The 23,191-nt window shown below is 38.6% G+C and overlaps 1 protein-coding gene across 3 annotated transcripts in view; it reads right to left on the bottom strand.

Annotated features, from left to right (window-relative positions):
- Positions 1-23,191, bottom strand: part of KIF6 (kinesin family member 6) — a 465,466-nt gene that overhangs the window by 281,423 nt on the left and 160,852 nt on the right. For all 3 annotated transcript variants that reach the window (XM_047733172.1, XM_047733173.1, XM_047733171.1), the window contains one exon: positions 18,398-18,501. In XM_047733172.1, coding sequence (XP_047589128.1) covers positions 18,398-18,501 — 104 coding nt within the window. The remainder of the gene's footprint in view (positions 1-18,397; positions 18,502-23,191) is intronic.

Here is a 23,191-nt window from a genome sequence, read left to right as displayed (position 1 = left end):
TTCCATTCTGGTAATTTATATGTTTTGTTTTATTTAGCCATTTAGATATACAGTCTTATATCAACTGTCTAAGAAAAGCACCACTCTGAAACGACTGATTAATAATACACAATATTATAGCCCAAATATACAAAAAATAATACGAATATTAACTATAAAACTAAAGTTAAAATTCCAGAAGCAGATGTAATTTAGATCTCGGGACCAACTATGTGGGTTGTGCAATAATTTGCAATATGCCAAGAGAGAACATTTGCTTTTAATTCAGCTGTGAAATTTAGTGTAAAAGTAGAGTTAACAAAGAAGGGCATTTTTTTCTGCTGTTCATTAATTAGGTGAAATGACCTTATTTTGCCACTCGGAGCTGTAAAATAGGCGACATTTGTTCTTTTAAAAGTAAACTTAAATTTTCCACAGAAATTTTAGGAAATAGAGTCAAGTAAAAAGAACTAGAAAACAAAAGCAAAAAACTGGTAATTCCAATAACATTTTTGTGGTGTTTCCTTCTGGTACTCCTTTCTGCATGAATGTGTGACTGCGTATATATTCTAAAGAGAGATATTAAAATGTGGTTTGCTTCTTCATTTCTAAGTAAAGAAGCCTGACAAAATATAAGTAGATTCTTCAGCACCAGTAAAAATTATATCAAAGAATCAGAGGGAAATAATAATAATTGTGTCCAGTGCATAACACAAGTTTCCTTATCAACCCTCAGAACAGCACTGAGGTTAGATACCATTATTCCTCTGTTATAACAGATTAATACCTGGGACACACAGAGATGATATAATTTGCCCAAAGTCACACACCTAAGATTAGAAAATTGAGGTGGAGTGAACATTTTAAGTAACACATCTCAGCAGGCTAGAAGACAGGTCACAATTAGAATTCAAGTATCTTGACTCAGTTCATTCCAATAAATTTTCTCTGCCTGATCTTGGTAACTCTGGACAAAATTCAAAAAATAGTTGTGGCGAGGATGCAGAGAAAGGGGAACCCTCCTACACTGTTGGTGGGAATGCAACCTGGTGCAACCACTCTGGAAAACAGCATGGAGGTTCCTCAAAATGTTGAAAATAGAACTACCCTATGACTCAGCAATTGCACTACTGGGTATTTACCCTAAAGATACAAACGTAGTGATCTGAAGGGGCACGTGCACCTGAATGTTTATAGCAGCAATGTCTACAATAGCCAAACTATGGAAAGAACCTAGATGTCCACCAACAGATGAATGGATAAAGAAGATGTGGTATATATACACAATGGAATACCATGCAGCCATCAAAAGAAATGAAATCTTGCCATTCGTGACGACATGGATGGAACTAGAGGGTATCATGCTTAGCGAAATAAGTCAATCGGAGAAAGACAACTATCATATGATCTCCCTGATATGAGGAAGTGGAAATGCAACATGGGGGTTAAGCGGGTAGGAGAAGAATAAATGAAACAAGATGGGATTGGGAGGGAGACAAACCATAACTGACTCTTAATCTCACAAAACAAACTGAGGGTTGCTGGGGGGAGGAGGGTTGGGAGAAGGGGGGTAGGGTTATGGACATTGGGGAGGGTATGTGCTATGGTGAGTGCTGTGAAGTGTGTAAATCTGGCAATTCACAGACCTGTACCCCTGGGGATAAAAATATATTCTATGTTTATAAAAAATAAAAAAATAAACAAAAATCATAAAAAAGAAAAAAAATATTTGTGGCCATTCTAACTGGTGTAAGGTGATATCTCAATGTGGTTTTAATTTGAATCTCCCTGATGGCTAGTGATGATGAACATTTTTTCATGTGTCTGATACCCATTTGTATGTCTTCATTGGAGAAGTGTCTGTTCATATCTTCTGCCCATTTTTTGATATGATTATCTGTTTTGTGTGTTTTGAGTTTGAGGAGTTCTTTATAGATCCTGGATATCAACCTTTTGTCTGTACTGTCATTGGCAAATATCTTCTCCCATTCCGTGGGTTGCCTCTTTGTTTTGTTGACTGTTTCCTTTGCTGTGCAGAAGCTTTTGATTTTGATGAAATCCCAAAAGTTTATTTTCGCTTTTGTTTCCTTTGCCTTTGGAGACATACCTTGAAAGAAGTTGCTGTGGCTGATATCGAAGAGGTTACTGCCTATGTTCTCCTCTAGGATTCTGATGGATTCCTGCCTCACGTTGAGGTCTTTTATCCATTTTGAGTTTATCTTTGTGTACAGTGTAAGAGAATGGTCGAGTTTCATTCTTCTACATATAGCTGTCCAGTTTTCCCAGCACCATTTATTGAACAGGCTTTTTTCCACTGTATATTTTTTCCTGTTTTGTCGAAGATTATTTGACCGCAGAGTTGAGGGTCCATATCTGGGCTCTCTACTCTGTTCCGCTGGTCTATGTGTCTGTTTTTATGCCAGTACCATGCTGTCTTGGTGATCATAGCTTTGTAGTAAAGCTTGACATCATGTGTTGTAGGGGATGTGGAGAAAGGGGAACCCTCTTACACTGTTGGTGGGAATGCAAGTTGGTGCAGCCTCTTTGGAGAACATTGTGGAGATTCCTCAAGAAATTAAAAATAGAGCTTCCCTATGACACTGCAATTGCACTACAGGGTATTTACCCCAAAGATACAGATGGAGTGAAAAGAAGGGCCATCTGTACCCCAATGTTTATAGTAGCAATGGCCACGGTGGCCAAACTGTGGAAAGAACCAAGATGCCCTTTGACGGATGAATGGATAAGGAAGATGTGGTCCATATACACTATGGAGTTTTATGCCTCCATCAGAAAGGATGAATACCCAACTTTTGTAGCAACATGGATGGGACTGGAAGAGATTAAGCTGAGTGAAATAAGTCAAGCAGAGATAGTCAATTATCATATGGTTTCACTTATTTGTGGAGCATAACAAATAGCATGGAGGACAAGGGGAGTTAGAGAGGAGAAGGGAGTTGAAGGAAATTGGAAGGGAAAGTGAACCATGAGAGACTATGGACTCTGAAAAACAATCTGAGCGTTTTGAAGGGGCGGGGGGTGGGAGGTTGGGGGAACCAGGTGGTGGGTATTGGAGAGGGCACGGATTGCATGGAGCACTTGGTGTGGTGCAAAAACAATGAATACTGTTACGCTGAAAATAAATTTAAAAAATTAAAAAAAAAATAGTTGTGGGCCAAATTCTGAATATTGCAAATAATTCCTCATCATTCACACTGATAAATCCTTCAAAAGCCTAGCTGACTGTGGATCCCAAACCAGTGAATTTGAATATGAATGTCAGGAAGTGCTTTCTATCCACAGAGACTAGTTCTGAGGGGCCCTGCTCACACACAACACCCGGGGGCTGCTCTGAGTGGGGCCCTGGAGAGGTAAAAAGCCAGGGAAGGGTTGGGTGTCAGTGGGCACTGCGTGGCTCAGTCAGTTGAGTGTGATTTTGGCTCAGGTCATGATCTCTGGGTCATGGGAACAAGTACCTCATTGGGCTTTTTGCTCAGCCTGGAGTCTCCAGAGATCTGCTCATGCTCTCTCTGAATAAATAAATAAATACATAAAATCTTTTTTTTTTAAGATTTATTTATTTATTTATTTGACAGAAATCACAAGTAGGCAGAGAGGCAGGCAGAGAGAGAGGAGGAAGCCGACTCCCCGCTGAGCAGAGAGCCCGATGTGGGGCTCGATCCCAGGACCCTGGGATCATGACCCGAGCCGAAGGCAGAGGCTTTAACCCCACACTGAGCCACCCAGGCGCCCCTAAATACATAAAATCTTAAAAAAAAAAAAAAAAAGCCAGAGATGGAACTCAGACCTCCCCCCCCCCAGAGTGTTTACCAGTTCATTCAACACATTATCTTCATGGGCCTGGTACTGTTTTAGGTGACAGGGACATAATGGCAAACAACATGGACAAAGACCAAGTCCTCACAAAGTAGGCAGAGAGGCAGAGACAGACAATGGACAATGAAACATTAAAAATCCTGTTGCTGCTACGAAGAAAAATAACTCCATATACAGGGGATAAAGAGTAACAGGAAGGTGTGTTTTAGATAAGGTGGCCTGGGAAGGAAGTCTTCCTGATAATGTGACACTTGAGTAATGAAGTGAGGGAGGAGCATTTCAGGAGCATTTCCTGGTGAGGAGACCAGGGGGAGAGAGGATGGAGGTGGGAACAGGCCCCAGCAGTTCCCAGAGGCCAGACCATAGGCAGCCCCAGCAGGTCCTGGGAGGAGATTCTGGAGAATCAGAGATAATCCATATCACTGTCAATGGGATAATTTCATCCATAATGACAAGAAATTAGGCAGAAACTTTCTTGAGACTTTTCGTTTTCTGATGGGCAATCTGGTGCTGGAAAAAGTTTAGTCATGTTTCAAACAATTTTCAAGAGATTGTTCAGACTCCTGCCTGGGCTTCTCTCTTTCTCTCCCCCACTGTCTCTCTCCCTCTCCCCACAACCTCTTCTCTCTCTCTCTTCCATCCTTGGGGAGCATGGTTTCCTGAAATCCATTCCTCCCTGCCTCCACAGTGAAGACTCTTCCAGAGACCAATCAGGACAGCTCGTCATGTCATAGGACTTACACAGCATAAGTTATGATTTTGAAGCATATTTTTAATAACAGCTTGACAAATAAAACCACTCTGGAGGCCAGTGACAATAAACTGAATATAAAAAGGATAAAGTATCCAGAGTTAAGTACTGACAAGAGATTTTCCCAAAAAAGACTGGTTTGGTATCTAATTCTCACTAGAACTATATTAACTCCAATATTGTGGGGATTTATTTATTTGTTTGTCTGCTTCATCTCATTTCTCGAATAGTCTGAGGGTACAGTACAAAATTTATAATCATGGTGATGGTGTATCTCAAATTCTATGGGATGGTCTTGATTTTAATTGTTCTATCCCATACCTTGGGGAACAAGTTATCAAATTTTAGGTTCAGGAGAGCCACTATATCTGGAGTTGAAATCTATTTTATGGTTTTAATCCAGTTCAAACAAATTGAGGAACTGAACCCAATTAAACTTTTATTAGACTAGTCAAATAAAAAAAATTTAACTTCAAGTTAACTGTGGTGGAAATGACTTCTCCTGAAGTCACCTTGAAATGCTTACTGCAAGAGGATGAAAGCACTGATGGGTTTTCCGTGTGTCACTTCCTCTATAAAGTCTTTCCTCCCTGTTCCCCTGCCCCTTACAAAAACTCCCCTCCCCATCTTGGACCCAAATGTCTCTGACAGCAGCTCAGCATCACCAGGAAGCATGTATGTCTGGTCATCCGCCCCTGGCTCCCAGGTCCTAACAGAGTACCTGACATGGGATTGCTGGTACCCGATGAGGGCTTCTTCACTAGAAAGAATGAATGAAAGTATAAATTACTTCAAAGTGAGATTTACTTGGTGGGAAAATGAAGATTTAGAACTCTTCCTTCACGTATATTCATTTATATGTCAAAGTAGAAGTTTGGGCATCAAGGAAGCTTTTATTAGTACAGATCCATTCTTTTGAAACAAATTCTGTGTCCGTGCTTCTGATAATACAATGTGCTTGATTTTAAACTATATTTAGCCTTAAATTATTTAACTTGAAAAAGAATAAACAAAGAAATTCCATCAGATAACAATCTCCAAATGAGCCCCAACACAGAGTATAGATAGCCCCAAGGATGGAAAGTGAAGGCCTACTCTCTATTTGGCACTTGGTTGAAGGGCCTGAGGGTCAACTCCAGCACAGCTGCCAGCTTTACCAACTGTTTCAGTCTGGAAGGATGGCATTATTTCCCAACAGGAGCAATAAGCCCAGCAAGAGCAATCTGGGAACTCCTGAGGAGTAGGAGTGACCCTGTCACTGCAGGAACCACTTCCCATTTGGTAAACTGCACACCAAACTAAGGCCTCATCTGCTCAGGGTGATACGTGCTTGCATGGATGGATTTCAGTAGCTCCATCTCTCAAATTGTGCAATTAAGTGCTCATGAACGGGTCAAATACCTCTCAAGCTTTTTCCTGCATAATGTAGCTTATGCGTACTCTTTGCTGTATTAATATTCACTGCATATTCGTTGATTATGTGCCACAAAATGATACAAATTAAGGTGCTGTGTACTTTCGCTGTAAGCAGACATAGCTTCAAAGGTCTTTCAGTGTGGTGGAGGACAACAGATAACAACCAAACAATACCCCAGGCACATGATTCTAACCAGAGATAAGTATTCTGACAGAAACGTACAGAAAAGGTGAAAACCTGTCATGATTTAGTTGGGGCTGCAGATCAACCAAGAAGGGAGAATTTAAACTGAGATTTGGAGGAGGAGTGGAACAAACAAATCAAGATGTATGTGTGTGTGTCTCCATGCACACACAGGTCATCCCAATCAGAAGGCAGAGGCAATTGCAAGTGCAAAGGCCCCTGAGTAAGAGACGAAATGAAATATTTAAGGAACCAAAAGGCCAGTGCCATTGAAGCTTGGGGACAAAGGGGAGACGTATGTGAAATGTGGCTGAAAACACAGAAAAGGGTCAGATGGGGCAGACACTTACAGATCATAGAAAGAAATCTCGTCTCTTCCCAAGAACAATGGGAAGTCAGAAGTCACTGAAGAGTCTTCGAAAGAGTCAAATGATAAGAACTTCACTTAAAAAAAAAAAGAATATTCTGGCTGCACAAAAGAAGAATTAGAGGGAGCAAAGTAGATTGAGGAAATCCTATTATGGCACCATTTTAGTAGTGAAAAGAAGGTGGCCGAGGTTTGGAGTGGGTGTGAAGTTGTCTGATTTAAGACATGCTTTGAAGACAGAGTCAAAAGGACTTCCCAATGGATTGAATTTGCCAGGGATGGGGGTGAGAAGAAAAGTATAGTCACAGGTAACTTCCACGTTTCTGGCTGGGGAAATTACAGGCCTGGCAGTGACAATGAATTATAGGGATACAGAGGCAGAGACCAGGTCTGGAGAAAGATCAGAGTTCAGTTGGGGGCAGGTGGAGTTCAGAGTGTGTTGGCAGGTAGGCAATGCAATTGATAAGTGTGGCATTCAGAGAAGAAAAAATGTGGGCTAGAAAAATAAATCAGAGTCATTGGGGGTGTGTGGCTATTGATGAGATCACCTAGGAAAAAATATAAAGTAAAGAGAGAAGGGGAGGCTTTGCAATAGTACCTTAAGGAATGCCAACACGAAAGGAGGAGAATGTGCCAGGGAAGCCAAAGAGCATCAGGGGAGGGGCAGGTCCCAAGAAGACAGTGTGTCAGTGAGAGGGTTGTTAATAATGACGAATGCTGCCAACAGGTCAAGAGAGATGAGGACTGAAATTGACCCATTACATTTGTCCACATGTAGGTCATCAGTAACTGTAATGGCTCATCAGCGTGAGGCAGTAAAAGCCAGATCGGAGGGTGCCGAGGATGACGGAAGGGAATGGACACCATGAGTGAAAGCAACTTCTTGGTGTAGTTGAGCTTCAGGAAGGAAAGGATATATATATCCTCTTTCTCTCTCTCTCTCTCTCTCTATATATATATATATATATACACACACACATATAAAATATACATATATATAAAAATATGGGGAAAACTTGAAGATTAAAGAAAAGAAGGATAATGGATGTTCCTGAGATGGCAGAAGGGACTGGGACTGAGAGCACGTTTGGTGAGGGGAGCTCTAAGCAGGAGAGGGGACACATGACTGCAACAGGAAGGAAGGAGGGGGTGGGGACATACTCAGGCTGGTAGCAGAACAGGAAACTGAGGAAGTCCTCCTCAATTTGGGCATGCAGTAATTAATGGTAAAAAGATATGTCTCTGTGCTCCGAGGGGCTTATAGTCAAAGATAAGTTTCTATTATTAAACTAACTACAGCACAATTTTACCTAAGGAAAATTCCTCACTGTATGGTTTTGTTTTACTTTGCTTTGCTGTATTTAGTGACTGGTTTTAAAATTTTATATTACCTTTTATCATACAGATTTTTCAAGTTGTCTTTAAAGGTCAGGTTAGTTGAGGTTAAATTTATAGGTAGTAAAAATTTTTTTTTTATTTTTTTTTCAGCATAACAGTATTCATTATTTTTGCACCACACCCAGTGCTCCATGCAATCCGTGCCCTCTCTAATACCCACCACCTGGTGCCCCCAACCTCCCACCCCCCACCCCTTCAAAATTCTCAGATCATTTTTCAGAGTCCATAGTCTCTCATGGTTCACCTCCCCTTCCAATTTCCCTCAACTCCCTTCTCTCCATCTCCCCTTGTCCTCCATGCTATTTGTTATGCTCCACAAATAAGTGAAACCATATGATAATTGACTCTCTCTGCTTGACTTATTTCGGTAGTAAAATTTTTAATTCACCTTTTCTAGATGTGTAGACTATGCATTTTTGACAAGTGTGTATAGTTATGTAACCACCACTAAAATCAAGATATAGAATATTTCTATCACCCTAAACAATTCCCTCTTGCTCCTCTGTAATCAGTTCCTTCCGGCCCCCACCAGCAACCTTGGCAACCACTAATCTGATTTCTCTTACTATACTTTTGCCTTTTACAGAATGTCCCATAAATAGAATCTTATAGTATGTAGCCTTCTGAATCTGGCTTCTGTTACTTAGCATAATGCTTTTGAGATTCATCCAAGCTGCTGAATGCATCAATAGTTCACTCCATTTTTACTGCTGGGTGTGATTCAACTATATGGCTGTACAGCCATTTGCTTAACCACTCACTGGTTTAGGATGGTTCCAGTTGTGGGAAATTTTGAGGAAAGTTGCTGTAAATATTCATGTAGAAGTCTTTGAGTGGGCATATGCTTTCATTTCTCATAGAAAAATTCCTAGTAATGGGATTGCTGAAGTTTATGGTAAGTATAATATTTAATGTTATCAGAAATTGCAAAACTGTTTTTCCAAAGTGGGGACTCCATATAACATCCTCACCAGCAACGTAAGAAAGTTTCAGGGTCTCATCCTTACCAGCGTTAACTATTGCTAGTTTTAAAAAGCTATTCTAAAAATTGTATAGTATCATTACACTAAGGTTTTAATTTGATTTCCCTAATGACTAATTATGTTGACCTTACGTCCTTATTTGCCATTTATCTTTGATATACGTCTGCTCAAATATTTTGTCCATATTATTGTTTTTTTATTATTGAATTGTGATCATTTTTAAACTATATTTTGGATACAGGTCCTTTGTCAGACATCTGTTTTGAAAATGTTTTCTGCCAGTCTGTGTTTTTAAAATTTTTTAAAGTGTGTTTCAAAGAGCAGGTTTTTTTAGATTTTGATGGAGTCCAATTATCTTTTTTTTTTCTTTTATGGTTTGTGCTTCCTATGTCCTATACATTTTTTGCCCAACTCAAGGTCACAAAGGTTTTCTATCTTTTCTTTTAGAGGTTTTATATTTTACATTGTATATTGAGAGCTATGATTCATTTCAAATGTTTGTATATAGTGTAAAGTATGAATTGTTTTTCTTTTTACAAAGTCGTTTTATCTATTCTAGGTCCTTTGCAATTCTGTGAATTTTAGAAGCAACTTGCCAATTTCCACACACAAAAAGCGTGCTGGAATTTGGGTTGGGATTACATTAAATCTCCAGATCAATTTTGGAAGAACTGACATTGTAGCATTAAATAGCCCAATCCATGTATACAGTATATTTTTGCATTTACTTAAGCATTTTTAAATTTCTTCATCAATGTTTTATCATTTTTAGCATATGAATCTTGTACATATTTTGTTAGATTTACCACTAAGTATTTTGGGTTTTGATTATATTATAAATGATGCTGGATTTATTTAAATTTCCAGTTGTTCATTGTTAGTATGTAGAAATATAATTTAGTTTGTATATTGACCTTGTATCCCACAATCTTGCTAACCTCATTTATTAGTTCCAGTTGCCTTTTTATTTTCTGGATTTTTTTTTTTTTTTTAGTTTTCTACATAGACAAACATATTATCTGTGACTAAAGATATTCCTATTATTTCCTTTCTAATCCTTTATGTGTTTTATTTATCTTTTGTTGCTGTATTGCACTGACTAGATCTCTTAGTATAATGTTGAAGAGGTGAGAAAAGACATCCTTGCCTCATTTCCCATTTTAGGGGGAAAGAATTCTTTCTTTTTTTTTTTTTTTAAAGATTTTATTTATTTATTTGACAGAGAAATCACAAGTAGGCAGAGAGGCAGGCAGAGAGAGAGGAGGAAGCAGGCTTCCCGCTGAGCAGAAAGCCCGATGCGGGGCTCGATCCCAGGACCTGGGATCATGACCTGAGCCGAAGGCAGCGGCTTAACCCACTGAGCCACCCAGGCGCCCCAAGAATTCTTTCTTTAACTGTTAATTGTTAAATTAGCTCTATTGTTTTTTGTAAATATACTTTTTAGGTGATAGAAGTTCCCTCCTATTCTTTCACCATGAGTGGATGTCAAAGTTTGTACAATGCTTGCCTGCATCTACTGAGATGATCAAATATTTGTTGTTAGTTGTTGCTGTTGTTAGTTTGCTGACATGGTGAATTTCATTGATTGATTTTTGAATGTTAAACAAGTCTTGTGTTCCTGAAATAATCCCCACTTGGTCATGATTTATTAATTTTTTTTTTATGTTTGGTAGACTCAAGTTGCAAATATATTTTTTAACATTTTTACTCATAGGGGATGTTGGTTTCTGGTTTTCTTTTCTTGTAAATGTATTTGTCTACTTAAGATATTAGGGCAACCCTGGCCTATAAAATGAGTTGGGAATTGTTCCCTCTTCTGTTTCCTGAAAAAAGTTTGTGTAGAATTGGTATTATTTATTCCCTAAATGTTTGGCAGGATTTACAGTGATGCTATCTGGGCCTGGAGTTTTCTTTGTTAGTAGGCTTTTATTACAAATTCATTTTCTTAGGTAGATATAGGACTATTAAGTTTCTCTATTTCTCCTTAGTAGTCTGCACCTTCAAAATCTGTCAGATTTATAAGTTAGTAAATATATTGTTATAAGTTGTTCATAATATTCCCTTTTTATCCTTTTAATGTCTCATCTTCCTACACTGTTTATTATTAACACTATGAGTCATAAAGGAAGGGAGATTTTTTTCCCATTGGAAAATAACCAAGAAGGGAATATTTAATTATATGTACATCGACATAAAGGAGGGAATGGATATGATGTGGCCAAGTACAAAGGTAAATTCAGTTAGCAAGCTGCCTACAGTAAGTTTGAATGTAGCAAGACATGGTCTTGTTGATCCTGATTACTACATATTTCAAATCAGACCAGGGAATTTCTAAGCTGGCTTATGGACTTGACTTCAGCATTAAATCAACTCAGTATGAGTCATTCCAAAATTTAAGTCTTTAGCCTCAACCTTCTTTTAAAGTTCCAGAACTTTAAAAGTTCTGTATATTGTATATTCCTTCATCATGTCAGGAACTGAACATTTCTTATCCTTAACCAGCTTTTTTTTTTAAATTTTATTTATTTGATATATAGAGAGAAAGCATGAGCAGGAAGGAACAGTAGAGGGAGAGGGAGAAGCAGACTCTGCTGAGCAGGGAGGCTAATGTGGGGCTCAATCCCAGGACTCTGGGATTATGACCTGAGCCAAAGGCGACGCTTAACCAAGTGAACCACCCAGGTGCCCCTTCAACTAGCTTCTTTTTCTAACCTTTGATAATTCACCCAAAGTCTTGACCTTTTACTATTCTTCCTTCTTTATCTTTTATATTGGTAGTCATCACTTCTATTGATTTTTTCCTCAATAAAGTATCTCACATTTGTCTCATCCTCTGTTTTCACTGTCATTACTGGAGCCTTTTTATCATCATCACTCTATACCTGATGGTAATATCACCCTGATTTCTCACTTCTGTTCATTTTATTTGTTGCTATCACATCTACTTGTTGCTATAAGCAGCCATTAAAAAAAAATTTATCCTATAAATTGCAACTCCTGTTTTATTTTTCTTTTTACACTTTCTACTCTCTGAAATGCTCTGTATTTTAGTTATTTATCTTGTATATGATCTCTATCCCCACCAGAATGTAAACTCCATGAGTGCAAGGACTTTGTTTTGTTCATTTCTATATCTCTGGCACTTAGTGCCTAGCACAAAGGAAGAGCATAGTAAACATTATTATATAAATGAATGAATTGCAGTACTCTCAAGCACAATGTTTCCTAGTCCCCATTAAATAAAGCAGTAGCTCCCCTACACATGGTGTTCATAACTCATCATGAGATTATTGCTTATGTGTCTAACCCTATTCTTCAATTCTTCCAGGAGAACCCTTGGCTCCTGCCAGGCTAGTTTCATCCAGATCCTCATTAGGCAATGCCTCTTACATGCAAGCCTCCATACTGGTTTCTTGCCACTGTCCCCTGCCCTCCAATACATGCACACACGCGCACACGCACTTGCGTGCACTCACTGACACTGTGCTCTTTCCCTCTCAGCACCTTCCTTTATGTGGTCTCTCCTCTTTCTCTTAGTGTGGTACCCTCTTCCTCTTGACGCCCTTTAAGGCTTATTTAGCTTCCTCAGTGGTGATACTTGTAATGACTTCCCCATTTCTGAATTCCTACATGATTGAGCTTTTCATTATCATAGATAATGAAAAAATAACATATTAAACCATGTGTAATAAGCTGATATGACATTTAAAAACATGGAGCTGAAAGAGACCCAGATAGCATTTAGTCCACTTCTCTTACTTTATACACAAGGAAACCCAAATCTAGAGAGTCATTAAAAACCTAATACGAGTAGAATTAGAACTATAATTAAGGTTTTACAATTCTCAGTGTCCTTTTATTCTTTTCATTAATATGCTATCTTATTCCCTGTTTTATATGTGTATGTGTGTGTGTAACTGTGTGCATTTGTTTATATACACTATGTCCCCAATAAAACTGTCAGTGCTTATAATTTTTTTCCATGCCCTATATTCCTGAAAAGCCAAAAGTACCTATTAAAATGATTAGCATCGAGTAGGTGCTCAATAAATTCAGGATGAAGGACTGACTGACTTGCAAAAAATAACTAAGAGAAACAAGCCAGGGGAAGACAAATACTATATAAAGTCACGTATGTGTGAAAAATAAAAAGCTGGACTCAGAGAAATGGAGACTAGACTGGTGTTTGCCAGGGACTGGGAGGTAGAGGAAACGGGGGAGATGTTGGTGGAAAAGGCAAAAACTTCAAGTTATATGATGAATAAGTTCTGGGATCTAACATACAGCATGGTGACTATAGTTAACAATACTATACTGTGTACTTGAAAGTTGCTAAGAGAGTAGATCTTTAAGTGCTTAACACAGAGACACACAAACACACATGAGTTGATAGATGTGTAACTAACCATATTGTGGTAATCATTTCACAATATATACATATATTAATTCATCACATTGTACACCTTAAACTCACACAATGTTATATGTCAATTATGTCTCAATAAGGCTGACAGGAAAACAGAAAAAAAACAAAAGGATCCAGATGTTTGGAAGTTTACTTTGGGCAGACTTGAGCCCATGAGATCCAGTTCAATTCCATCTCAAAGGTAAAATGTTGCTATGCAGAAAATATTCTACTATTTAGACTTGGGCCAGGATATAATACTTCCATCCTCACCAGAGATCTACAGGCTTATTATTATTTTTTTAAACCAGAAAAAAAAAGAGGTATGTGTTTAGAGAATCAATCAGAATCAAATCTTCACCCAAGAAGCTCTGTATAAACATTAACTTGGCTATCCAGCCTTCATCCAGCTGTCTCTTCTCAAATTTACACAGGCCAAAAAAAAAAAAAGATGTAAACTAAAAATATCACAATAACTGGAGGCTGACATCTGTAAGCCTCCTCAGTTGAAGCATCCAAGTCAATGCAACAAATATTTACATTAAGAACCAGAATGTTAGGAAATAGTTCAAAAAATCTGATAGGGCTAGATATTCACAGACATCTCCAAAGTGTTCAGTGTACATAACATAGAATATAGAATAGGTTATGTATTAAATATCTGCTTTCTAATATCCTTTATAGAATCTCTGATAGGAATGTCCTTATGTCATGCCAATCAGCATAAAGCCTGGAAACAGCATGACAGCAGGACAGAGAGAGTAGACCAAAGCCACTACATTTCTGCCATTCTGTCCTGCCAAGCCATGGGACTCTTCTTCTCTCCAACAGCACTATCCGCCTCCCACCCTCACCATCCGGGGAGTCCAGGCACAATGAGAGGCTGGATCGAATTCATACTCCTGAATAAATGTCCAGCATCCCCAGAAGACAAAGAAGCACAGACTAATGATATTAAATAGCAGTGCCACATGTCAGGCAAATTTTAATTTCTCTCTTTTACTTTATGATGATACAGGACTCTAAAGTCTGATGAATTTTAAGTTGTGCCAATATTCAATCCAGCGGATTCTGGCAAAACATAACTGTAACAACAATAGAATGAAAACCATAACAAAACCCCATATTATCTGAAAAATCTTTACTATCAGTATGAACAAGCATCCAAAGTGGAGAACCGGATGGTTGTGAACCCCTGTCCTTTGCTTTGGCAGAGTAGGTATAACCTTTTGCCACATTTGTTCCCTTTCGCTGCTCATCAGAAGTCATTAATAAGATGTAATGCTATATGGTATACTTAGCTTGACAGCAGAGAAGTCATTTCACTGGGAACGGCGGAAGTTTACTTACCAGCACACAAACTAATTTTACATGAGGATCCTGAACTCAAGATTAATCCTTACTATCTTCGCAATCTAGTGTTTTATTTATATGTTCTCATAACACTTATATTTTGCATCGTGATTACTTGTGCTTGTGACTGTCAGTGCCAGTGAATTGTGAACCCCTTGAGAGCCAGCTCTAGGTTTTGTTCATCTTGTGTTCATCTCTCAAGGCCTAGGGTGGAATTTTGTAAACACTAGATGAATAATAAATGTTGAATGAATGAATGAACCAACTGCCCAGAAAAACTAAAGACAACACTACACACTGTCTAAAGAGAATCTGTTCAATTGACACGTGTGTATGTATTGTTACCTGTGGATCAAAGGAAACCAACTACATCCAAGAGTCTGTCAGTATTTTAAATCAGTTGTCCCATTTTTATTTCTCTCCAGTCTACCTCCCCACCAAACTTCTGTGAATGGCAAATTTGATTGTTGTCATAACTTTTAAACAAAAACATCTGTGTATGTGGGAAGTGGCAAGTCAGTAAAAGATACAATGTAAATATAATATAATATTAAGTATCGTAAAGAAATAACATCTGCTCATTGTTGTTTTTTATACTTTGTAGCATTTTTCTTTTTGTGAAAATATAGTCTGTTGTAATCTCTTCTAGAGAGGGACTGGGGTGGTTAACTTTCTCAAAGCTGGTATGTCTGAAAAACCGCCTTGTTTCGCATTTGCATTTGAATGCTAATTTGGGTAGATACAGAAATCTCCATTCAAAGTCCTGTTTTGTTTTGTTCTGTTTTGTTTTTTTGCACCAGAGGTCCAGAGGTTCCTGTCTCCAGAGAGGCTGATGAGAAGTTTGCTCTAAATCAGATTCTTCATTGTAAATGATATTTTTCTTCTTTGATAACTTTTAGGATTCTTTCCTATACTTTGAGGTCTTAAAATTTTTCTACATTATTATACATCTTAGTACATGGTAACCTTTTCATTCTTAAGTCTTTTTTTTTTCTTAGTTCTAAGAAATTCTTAAGAGAATATTTATTTAGCCATTGGCTCCTCTGTGTTATCTCTATTTCTCCTTTTAAAAAAAACGTCTCTTTGTTAGATATTGGTAAAGCTAGAGCTATTCTTCAAGATTCTTTTCTTTTCAACTTTCTCTTTACCCTTTCATCTTATATTATGGAAGAATTCCTTAGCCTTGCTCTTCCTAGCTGACTAATTTGTCCCTCTGTTTTTTCATGCTGCCCCTGAGCCATCCTTTTGGTTCTTAATGGTAACAATTACATTTCTTCATTTTTCAGATTTCCTCTTGAGTCTGTTTTATAAAAATAAAGATCCTGTTGTTTCATGGATGTAATGCCATCTTTTACGTCTCCAAAGGTATTAATCACTCTTCCTATCATGTTTGGTTCTGAAGCTCTCCAAGCTTAGATTAGGCTTCTTATTCTGGTCTTTCTCCAAGTCAGCAGTCCTTCTATTTCTGGTTGTTTCCGACTATGAGCTCATCTTTTCTAGACTATCTGCGAAGGCAGCTGGTCCTGGAGGACGGGCTAAGCAGCGATGGGTGCTTGTGCTCCTTGCCACTTTCAGTGGCAACGGGGGACAGGCAGAGCTGTAGACAACTGCTCACTTCAGAGCTTGTCAGGCCCCCAAATTATCCTGGATATCATCAGCTACCTGGAGCCTTTCCCTATTTCTCCATCCTAAACTCTGACGTAAACACTGGATGGAGAAGGGAAGAAGGAACGCACTGGGATCCACAGGACAAATTGCTCCCACTACCAGGGCTCTACCAAACTCAAGTGTAGCAGGCTATTGCCACACTTCTTCCACTCCAGGGTACCAGCATGCAGAGTGACGTAGCTTTTCCGTGGTGGCTCTGGGTCGGCCCCACCCTTCAATCTGCTAGGAATTCCTTGAAGCCCCTAGTCCCTTGAGAGGTTTATGTATAATTCCTCAGTATGGTTAGAGATTCAGATGTCTCTTTGTATCAGTTCTAAAATTCTTCAGATTTGGCACAGTGGAGGGACCGGACATCTTGAAACTAGCACATGCATAATCTTATCCTTACCTGGAGCCTCCTGCACAACAGATAGGATATACTGGAATTGGAGAAAACTCTGGTATTTATTTGACATGTTGGCCATTTTCCTTTTTACTCTTGGATCCAACTTCTATTTTTCCCCTCTTTGACCCTGCATCACAGGAAACTACCTTCCCTGACTCTCCTAACATCTGGTTTCTGGGCCAGTTCAGCCAATGGGCTGACGGGTGGAGGACAGGAAGTGATATGAGAGAGAAGCTCAGGCTCCCTGCCAGGATGACGCCTCTGATAACACCTGTCGCTCTTCCCTGGCCCCAGCACTCATCATGAGCTAGCTCCTCTGGTCGGCTTTAGTCTTAGACTTTACTTAGACTTTACATAAGCTTCTACCATCCTCTCCCCAGTCCCAGGAGTATAGGGCCCCCTGCTGTTCTTGATCTCTGCGCTGTGTTATTTCCTATAATACCACCTCCTTACAGCAGATTTCCTATGTTAAACTTTTGTTGAGAGGCCTAGGATGCTTTTGTTTTCCTGGCTGAACCCTGACTTGAAGTTCACAGTTCTGAAGAGATATCTTCAAAGATGATAATTGGTAATTCCTTTCTTTGAGGGGAAAGGAGCATCAGAGTGAAGGAATACTCAACCTGGAGAAGGTTCTCCATATCTAAGCTATCCCAAGTTATTTCAAGGAGTGACAGGGAATTCTTCAAAATGTAACTTTGGGCAAGTATTTTACTTGAATTGCATATATGCCATAAAGCGGATTTGCAAGCAAAGTCTTAGGAGCCTCTCCTGTTATTAAACACAGTGTTCTAGAATTACAAAATGGTATCCTAGAGGAGTGAAATCTTTGATTATAGCAGAAACCTTTCTTAAGGCTCCTCAAGCTTTAGACCTACCTTTGGGCACAGCCATGAAATAGCTTAAAGAAAACACTTTCATCATCTCTACTATTTACCATTTTCTCTGGTAGGAGAGGATTAGATGAAATGATACTAAACCCTTAGAAAAAATCTCGTGTAGCTCTATTTCTCATTTGGAAATTGAGAATATCACTGGCTTTTAAGCCCAGCCCATTATTATCTCTCCATAAATGCACTGTGAGTTGCACAGAAACAAGAAAACCCAGCAGCGTGGCTCATGATCAGAGAAAAAACGAGAGCCACACCGTGTCCCCAATATGCCACATGGCTGCAGATATGAAAGGCCCTGAATCCCTCTTTTCATTCCCATTTCCAGTGTTTGAACTTGAATATATGGGCCATCTATTTATTAAAGGAGAGAGCTACATTGGCATGGGATAAATTGGTGTTTGCAGCAAGATGCTTTTTAATACAAAGGATGTTTCTTGAATTCCTTTTAGATCTGAGATCCACAGCTTAGGAGTGTTTGGTGTGTATGTTTTAAAATTGCATGACTATTATACAAGCCCTTCTCTTCAGTTGGCATGAGAAGGCTATTCCCATCCTTTATGGGCTCTGTTCTTTACTCCCTCAAAGCTGAGGCAGCGAAAACATTGCCAGCCTTAGCCAGCTTTTCGTGGAAATCTGCCACTCTTTACTGGAGCCTACATGCAATTTCAGACTCTCCCAGGAGATCTTAATGCTTTGAGGTGAATTCGTAACACTGGGGCCAACAAAGAAGTTAACACAAACTTTCACAGTTAAAGACCCAAAAACAAGTCTGCAGGCTTACTGAAGGAGCTCCGCGTCTGTGAGCGCCTCTGTCCTCTGCTCCCCAGTGACCACGGCCAGTTCATCCTTCAGTTCCTGGATTTCTTTTTGTAGGCGTATAATCATCTACAAATGGCAAGGCGGGAGAATAAATGTCAACTCATTAAAGGGAACTTGGTGACAGAGAACATAACATCTTTGAAAATTACGAACAATTTAGAGGATGTGAAAACGTACAGAGAATGATACAAAAGCCACCCCGTACCTACCGCCAGACTTCGTCAATTCTTAACGTTTCGTCAAAATCATTCTAGAATTCATTTTAACAAATAAAGCAGTGCTTATGTAACTGGAGCCCCTCATTCCTATTTCTTTTCTGTCTCTTGAGGTGATCACTGTACTGCATTTCATCAGGAGCATTTCCCTGCATGTTTTCATATGTTTACTCCATCTTTATGGATTAAACTATAAATAATATATGGTATCATTCTGCATGCTTTAAACGTTACCATGCTGCGTGGAATGGTAACTTGCTTTTTTCTTACTCACATTAGGTTTTTGGGATTATGTATCCTGCTTCATGTGGCTCTAGTTCATTAATTTGCATGGAAATATACTATTTCGGTGAAGGAACATATCACAATTTATCCATGTCTCCTGTCGATGGACATTGAGGCTTCTTCCTCTTGCTATTACAAACAGTGTTGCTATTAACACTATAAATCTCTGGGCACATATGTGAGTTTCACTATAGGAGGTGCTTAGAAATAAAATTGTGTGGTTGTAGAGTATGTGCCTCTTCTCTTTACTATATATTGTTAAACTGCTCTTCAGAGCCATTTTATAAACCCACATTCTGCATAAGCAATATATACAAGTTCCTGTTTCCCCACATTTACTTCACTACATATGTAGTATTGACAGACGCTTTAATCTTGCCAGTCCAGAAGGTGTAAAATTGTACCTCATTTAGTTCTAATCTGCATTTTCTGATTATTAGGGAGCTTGATCATCTTTGCACATGTATATTGGCTGTTTGGGTTTCCTTTTCTGTGAATTACTTATTTATATTCTTGCTCATATTTCAATTGTCTTGTTTTTCTCTTCCTTGTTGGTCTGTTGGCTTCTTTATATTTGAATCCTTTGTTAATTTTATGCAAGGTACATGTTTTTTCCCAATCTATTCCATGTTTTTCATTTTTTCAAAGATTTTATTTATTTATTTGTCAGAGAGAGAGATTGAGAGTACAAACAGGGGGAGTGACAGGCAGAGGAAGATGGAGAAACAGGCTCCCCACTGAGCAGGGAGCCTGATGTGGGCCTCTATCCCAGGACCCTAAGATCATGACCTGAGCCAAAGGTACACGCTCAACCAACTGAGCCACCCAGGTGTTCTGCTTTTTGTGGTGTTCTTTCTGTTAAGTAAAGATTTTAAATTTCAATATAATTTTATTATCAACTTCTTCCACTATGAGTTGTATTTTTGTGTCTTTTAAAATCCATTTTACCTAAAACCATAAGAATATTTTCCTATATGTTCTTATAAAAGTTTTAAAGCTTTGCTTTTCATATTTAGGCTTTTGTTTTGTATAAAGTATGAGGTATGTATCTAATTTCGCTTTTTATATGGTTAACCATGTAAGATTTGCTATTATAATTTTGTTATATAACATGTTTCTACATATAAATGTGTCTTTTTCTTGGGCTCTTGGTTAAAAACATTTATGTACTTGACTATACATGCAGAAATACTATGCTATTTTAATTATTATAGCTTATGAAATTTTGACATTAAGATAGAATAAGCCCCCACCATTTTATTCTTTTCCAAAATAGATATGGCTATTCTTGGTCATTTGTTCTCTTGTAGAAGTTTGAGACACAGCTTATAAAATTCCACCAAAGGTCCTCCTCAATTTTTAACTAGAAATAAATTTGATTAAAAGGGCAATTTGGGGGGCACCTGGGTGGCATAGCTGGTTAAGTATCCGCCTTCGGCTCAGGTCATGTTCTGGGGTCCTGGGATAGAGCCCCACATTGGGCTCTCTGCTCAGTGGGGAGCCTGTTGTTCCCTCTTTCTCTGCCTGTTGCTCCCCCTGTCTGTGCTCTCTCACAGTCAAATAAATAAATCTTTTTTAAAAAAGGGTCATTTGGTAAGACTTATCAAATTAGTAATGTTGAATCATCTCATCCACAAACATAATATGATTTCCACTGATTCCTTTCAATAAAGATTTACCATGTTCTCTATAAATATATGTTTAATCAGATTTTCCCCTAGATTGTTAGTTTTTGTTGCTATTATTTTTTTCATTTTATTTCTATTCAGTATTCCAAAATTCATTGTTTATGCACCACACCCAGTGCTCCAGGCAATAGGTGCCCTCCATAATACTCACCACTAGGCACCTATCCCTCCGCCCCCCTCCCCTCCAAAACCCTCAGTTTGTTTCTCAGACTCCACAGTCTCTCACAGTTTGTCTCACCCTCCGATTTCCCCCATCTCACTTCTCCTCTCCATCTCCCCATGTCCTCCGTGTTATTCCTTATGCTCCACAAGTAAGTGAAACCATATGATAATTGACTCTCTCTGCTTGACGTATTTCACTCAGCATAATCTCTTCCAGTCACATCCATATTGATGTAAGTTGGGTATTCATCCTTTCTGATGGAGGCATAAAACTCCATTGTATATATGGGCCATATCTTCTTTATCCATTCATCTGTTGAAGGGCATCTTGGTTCTTTCCACAGTTTGGTGACTGTGGCCATTGCCGCTATGAACATTGGGGTGCAGATGGCCCTTCTTTTCACTACATCTGTATCTTTGGGGTAAATACCCAGTAGTGCAATGGCAGGGTCATAGGGAAGCTCTATTTTTAATTTTTTGAGGAATGTCCACACAGTTTTCCAAAGTGGCTGCACCAACTTGCATTTCCACCAACACTGTAAGAGGGTTCCCCTTTCTCCACATCCTCTCCAACACATGTTGTTTATTGTCTTGTTAATTTTGGCCATTCTAACTGGTGTAAGGTGGTATCTCAATGTGTTTTTTTTTTTTTCAATGTGGTATCGATTTGAATCTCCCTGATGCCTAATGATGGTGAACATTTTTTCATGTGTCTGTTAGCCATTTTTATGTCTTCTTTGGAGAAGTGTCTGTTCATGTCTTCTGCCCAGTTTTTGAGGTGATTATCTCTTTAGTATGTGTTGAGTTTGAGGAGTTCTTTATAGATCTTGGATATCAGCCCTTTGTCTGTAGTGTCATTTGCGAATATCTTCTCCCATTCTGTGGGTTGCCTCTTTGTTTTGTTGACTGTTTCCTTTGTTGTGCAGAAACTTCTGATCTTGATGAAGTCCCAAAAGTTTCTTTTTGCTTTTGTTTCCTTTGCCTTTGGAGACATGTCTTGAAAGAAGTTGCTGTGGCCAATGTCGAAGAGATTATTATGTATGTTCTCCTCTAGGATTTTGATAGATTCCTGCCTCACGTTGAGGTCTTTTATCCATTTTGAGTTTATCTTTGTGTATGGTGTAAGAGAATTGTTGAGTTTCATTCTTCTACACATAGCTGTCCAATTTTCTCAGCACCATTTATTGAAGAAACTGTCTTCTTTCCATTCGACATTTTTTCCTGCTTTGTCGCAGATTATTTGACTGTAGAGTTGTGGGTCCATATCTGGGCTTTCTACTCTGTTCCACTGGCCTATGTGTCTGTTTTTGTGCCAGTACCATGCTGTCTTGGTGATCACAGCTTTGTAGTAAAGCTTGAAATCTGGCAACATGGTGCCCCCAGTTTTTTCTTTTTCAACATTTCCTTAGCAACTTGGGGTCTCTTCTGATTTCATACAAATTTTAGGATTGTTTGTTCCAGCACTTTGAAAAATGCTGGTGGAATTTAGATCAGGATGGTTTTTAAAGTATAGATTGCTCTAGGTAGTATAGACACTATAACAATGTTTTTTCTTCCAATCCATGAGCATGGTATGCTCTTCCATCTTTTTTGTGTCTTCAATTTCTTTCATGAGTGTTCTGTAGTTCCTCGAGTACAGATCCTTTACCTCTTTAGTTAGGGCTATTCCCAGGTATCTTATGGTTCTTGGTGTTATCGTAAATGGAATTGATTCTCTAATTTCCCTTTCTATATTTTCATTGTTAGTGTATAAGAAAGCAACTGATTTCTGTACATTGATTTTGTATCCTGCCACATTGCTGAATTGATGTATGAGTTCTAGTAGTTTGGGGATGGAGTCTTTTGGGTTTTCCATATAAAGTATCATGTCATCTGCGGAAAGAGAGAGTTTGACTTCTTCATTGCCAATTTGAATACCTTTTATTTCTTTTTGTTGTCTGATTGCTGTTGCTAGGACTTCTAGTACTATGTTGAATAATGGTGGTGAGAGTGGGCATCCTTGTCGTGTTTCTGATCTCAAAGGGAAGGCTGTCAGCTTTTCCCCACTGAGGATGATATTCACTGTGGGTTTTTCATAGACAGATTTATGAAGTTGAGGAATGTTCCCTCTATCCCTAAGTTTGAATCGTTTTAATTAGGAATGGATGTTGTATCTTGTCAAATGCTTTTTCTGCATCAATTGAGAGGACCATGTGGTTCTTCGCTCTTCTCTTATTGATTTGTTCTATCACATTGATTGATTTGTGAATGTTGAACCACCCTTGCATCCCATGGTTTTTGTTGCTACTATTAATGAAATTTTTGTCAAATTGTATTTTCTAATTGTTAGCTTTTCATTTATAGGAAGGCAATTAATTTTTATGTATGGATTATGTACCAAATAATTTTCTGAACATTGTTTGGTTC

Source organism: Lutra lutra, chromosome 6 (genome assembly GCF_902655055.1).
Source record: "Lutra lutra chromosome 6, mLutLut1.2, whole genome shotgun sequence".
NCBI lineage: Eukaryota > Metazoa > Chordata > Mammalia > Carnivora > Mustelidae > Lutra > Lutra lutra.
Note: the sequence above shows the minus strand (reverse complement) of the source record. Positions and strands in the feature narration are given on the sequence as shown.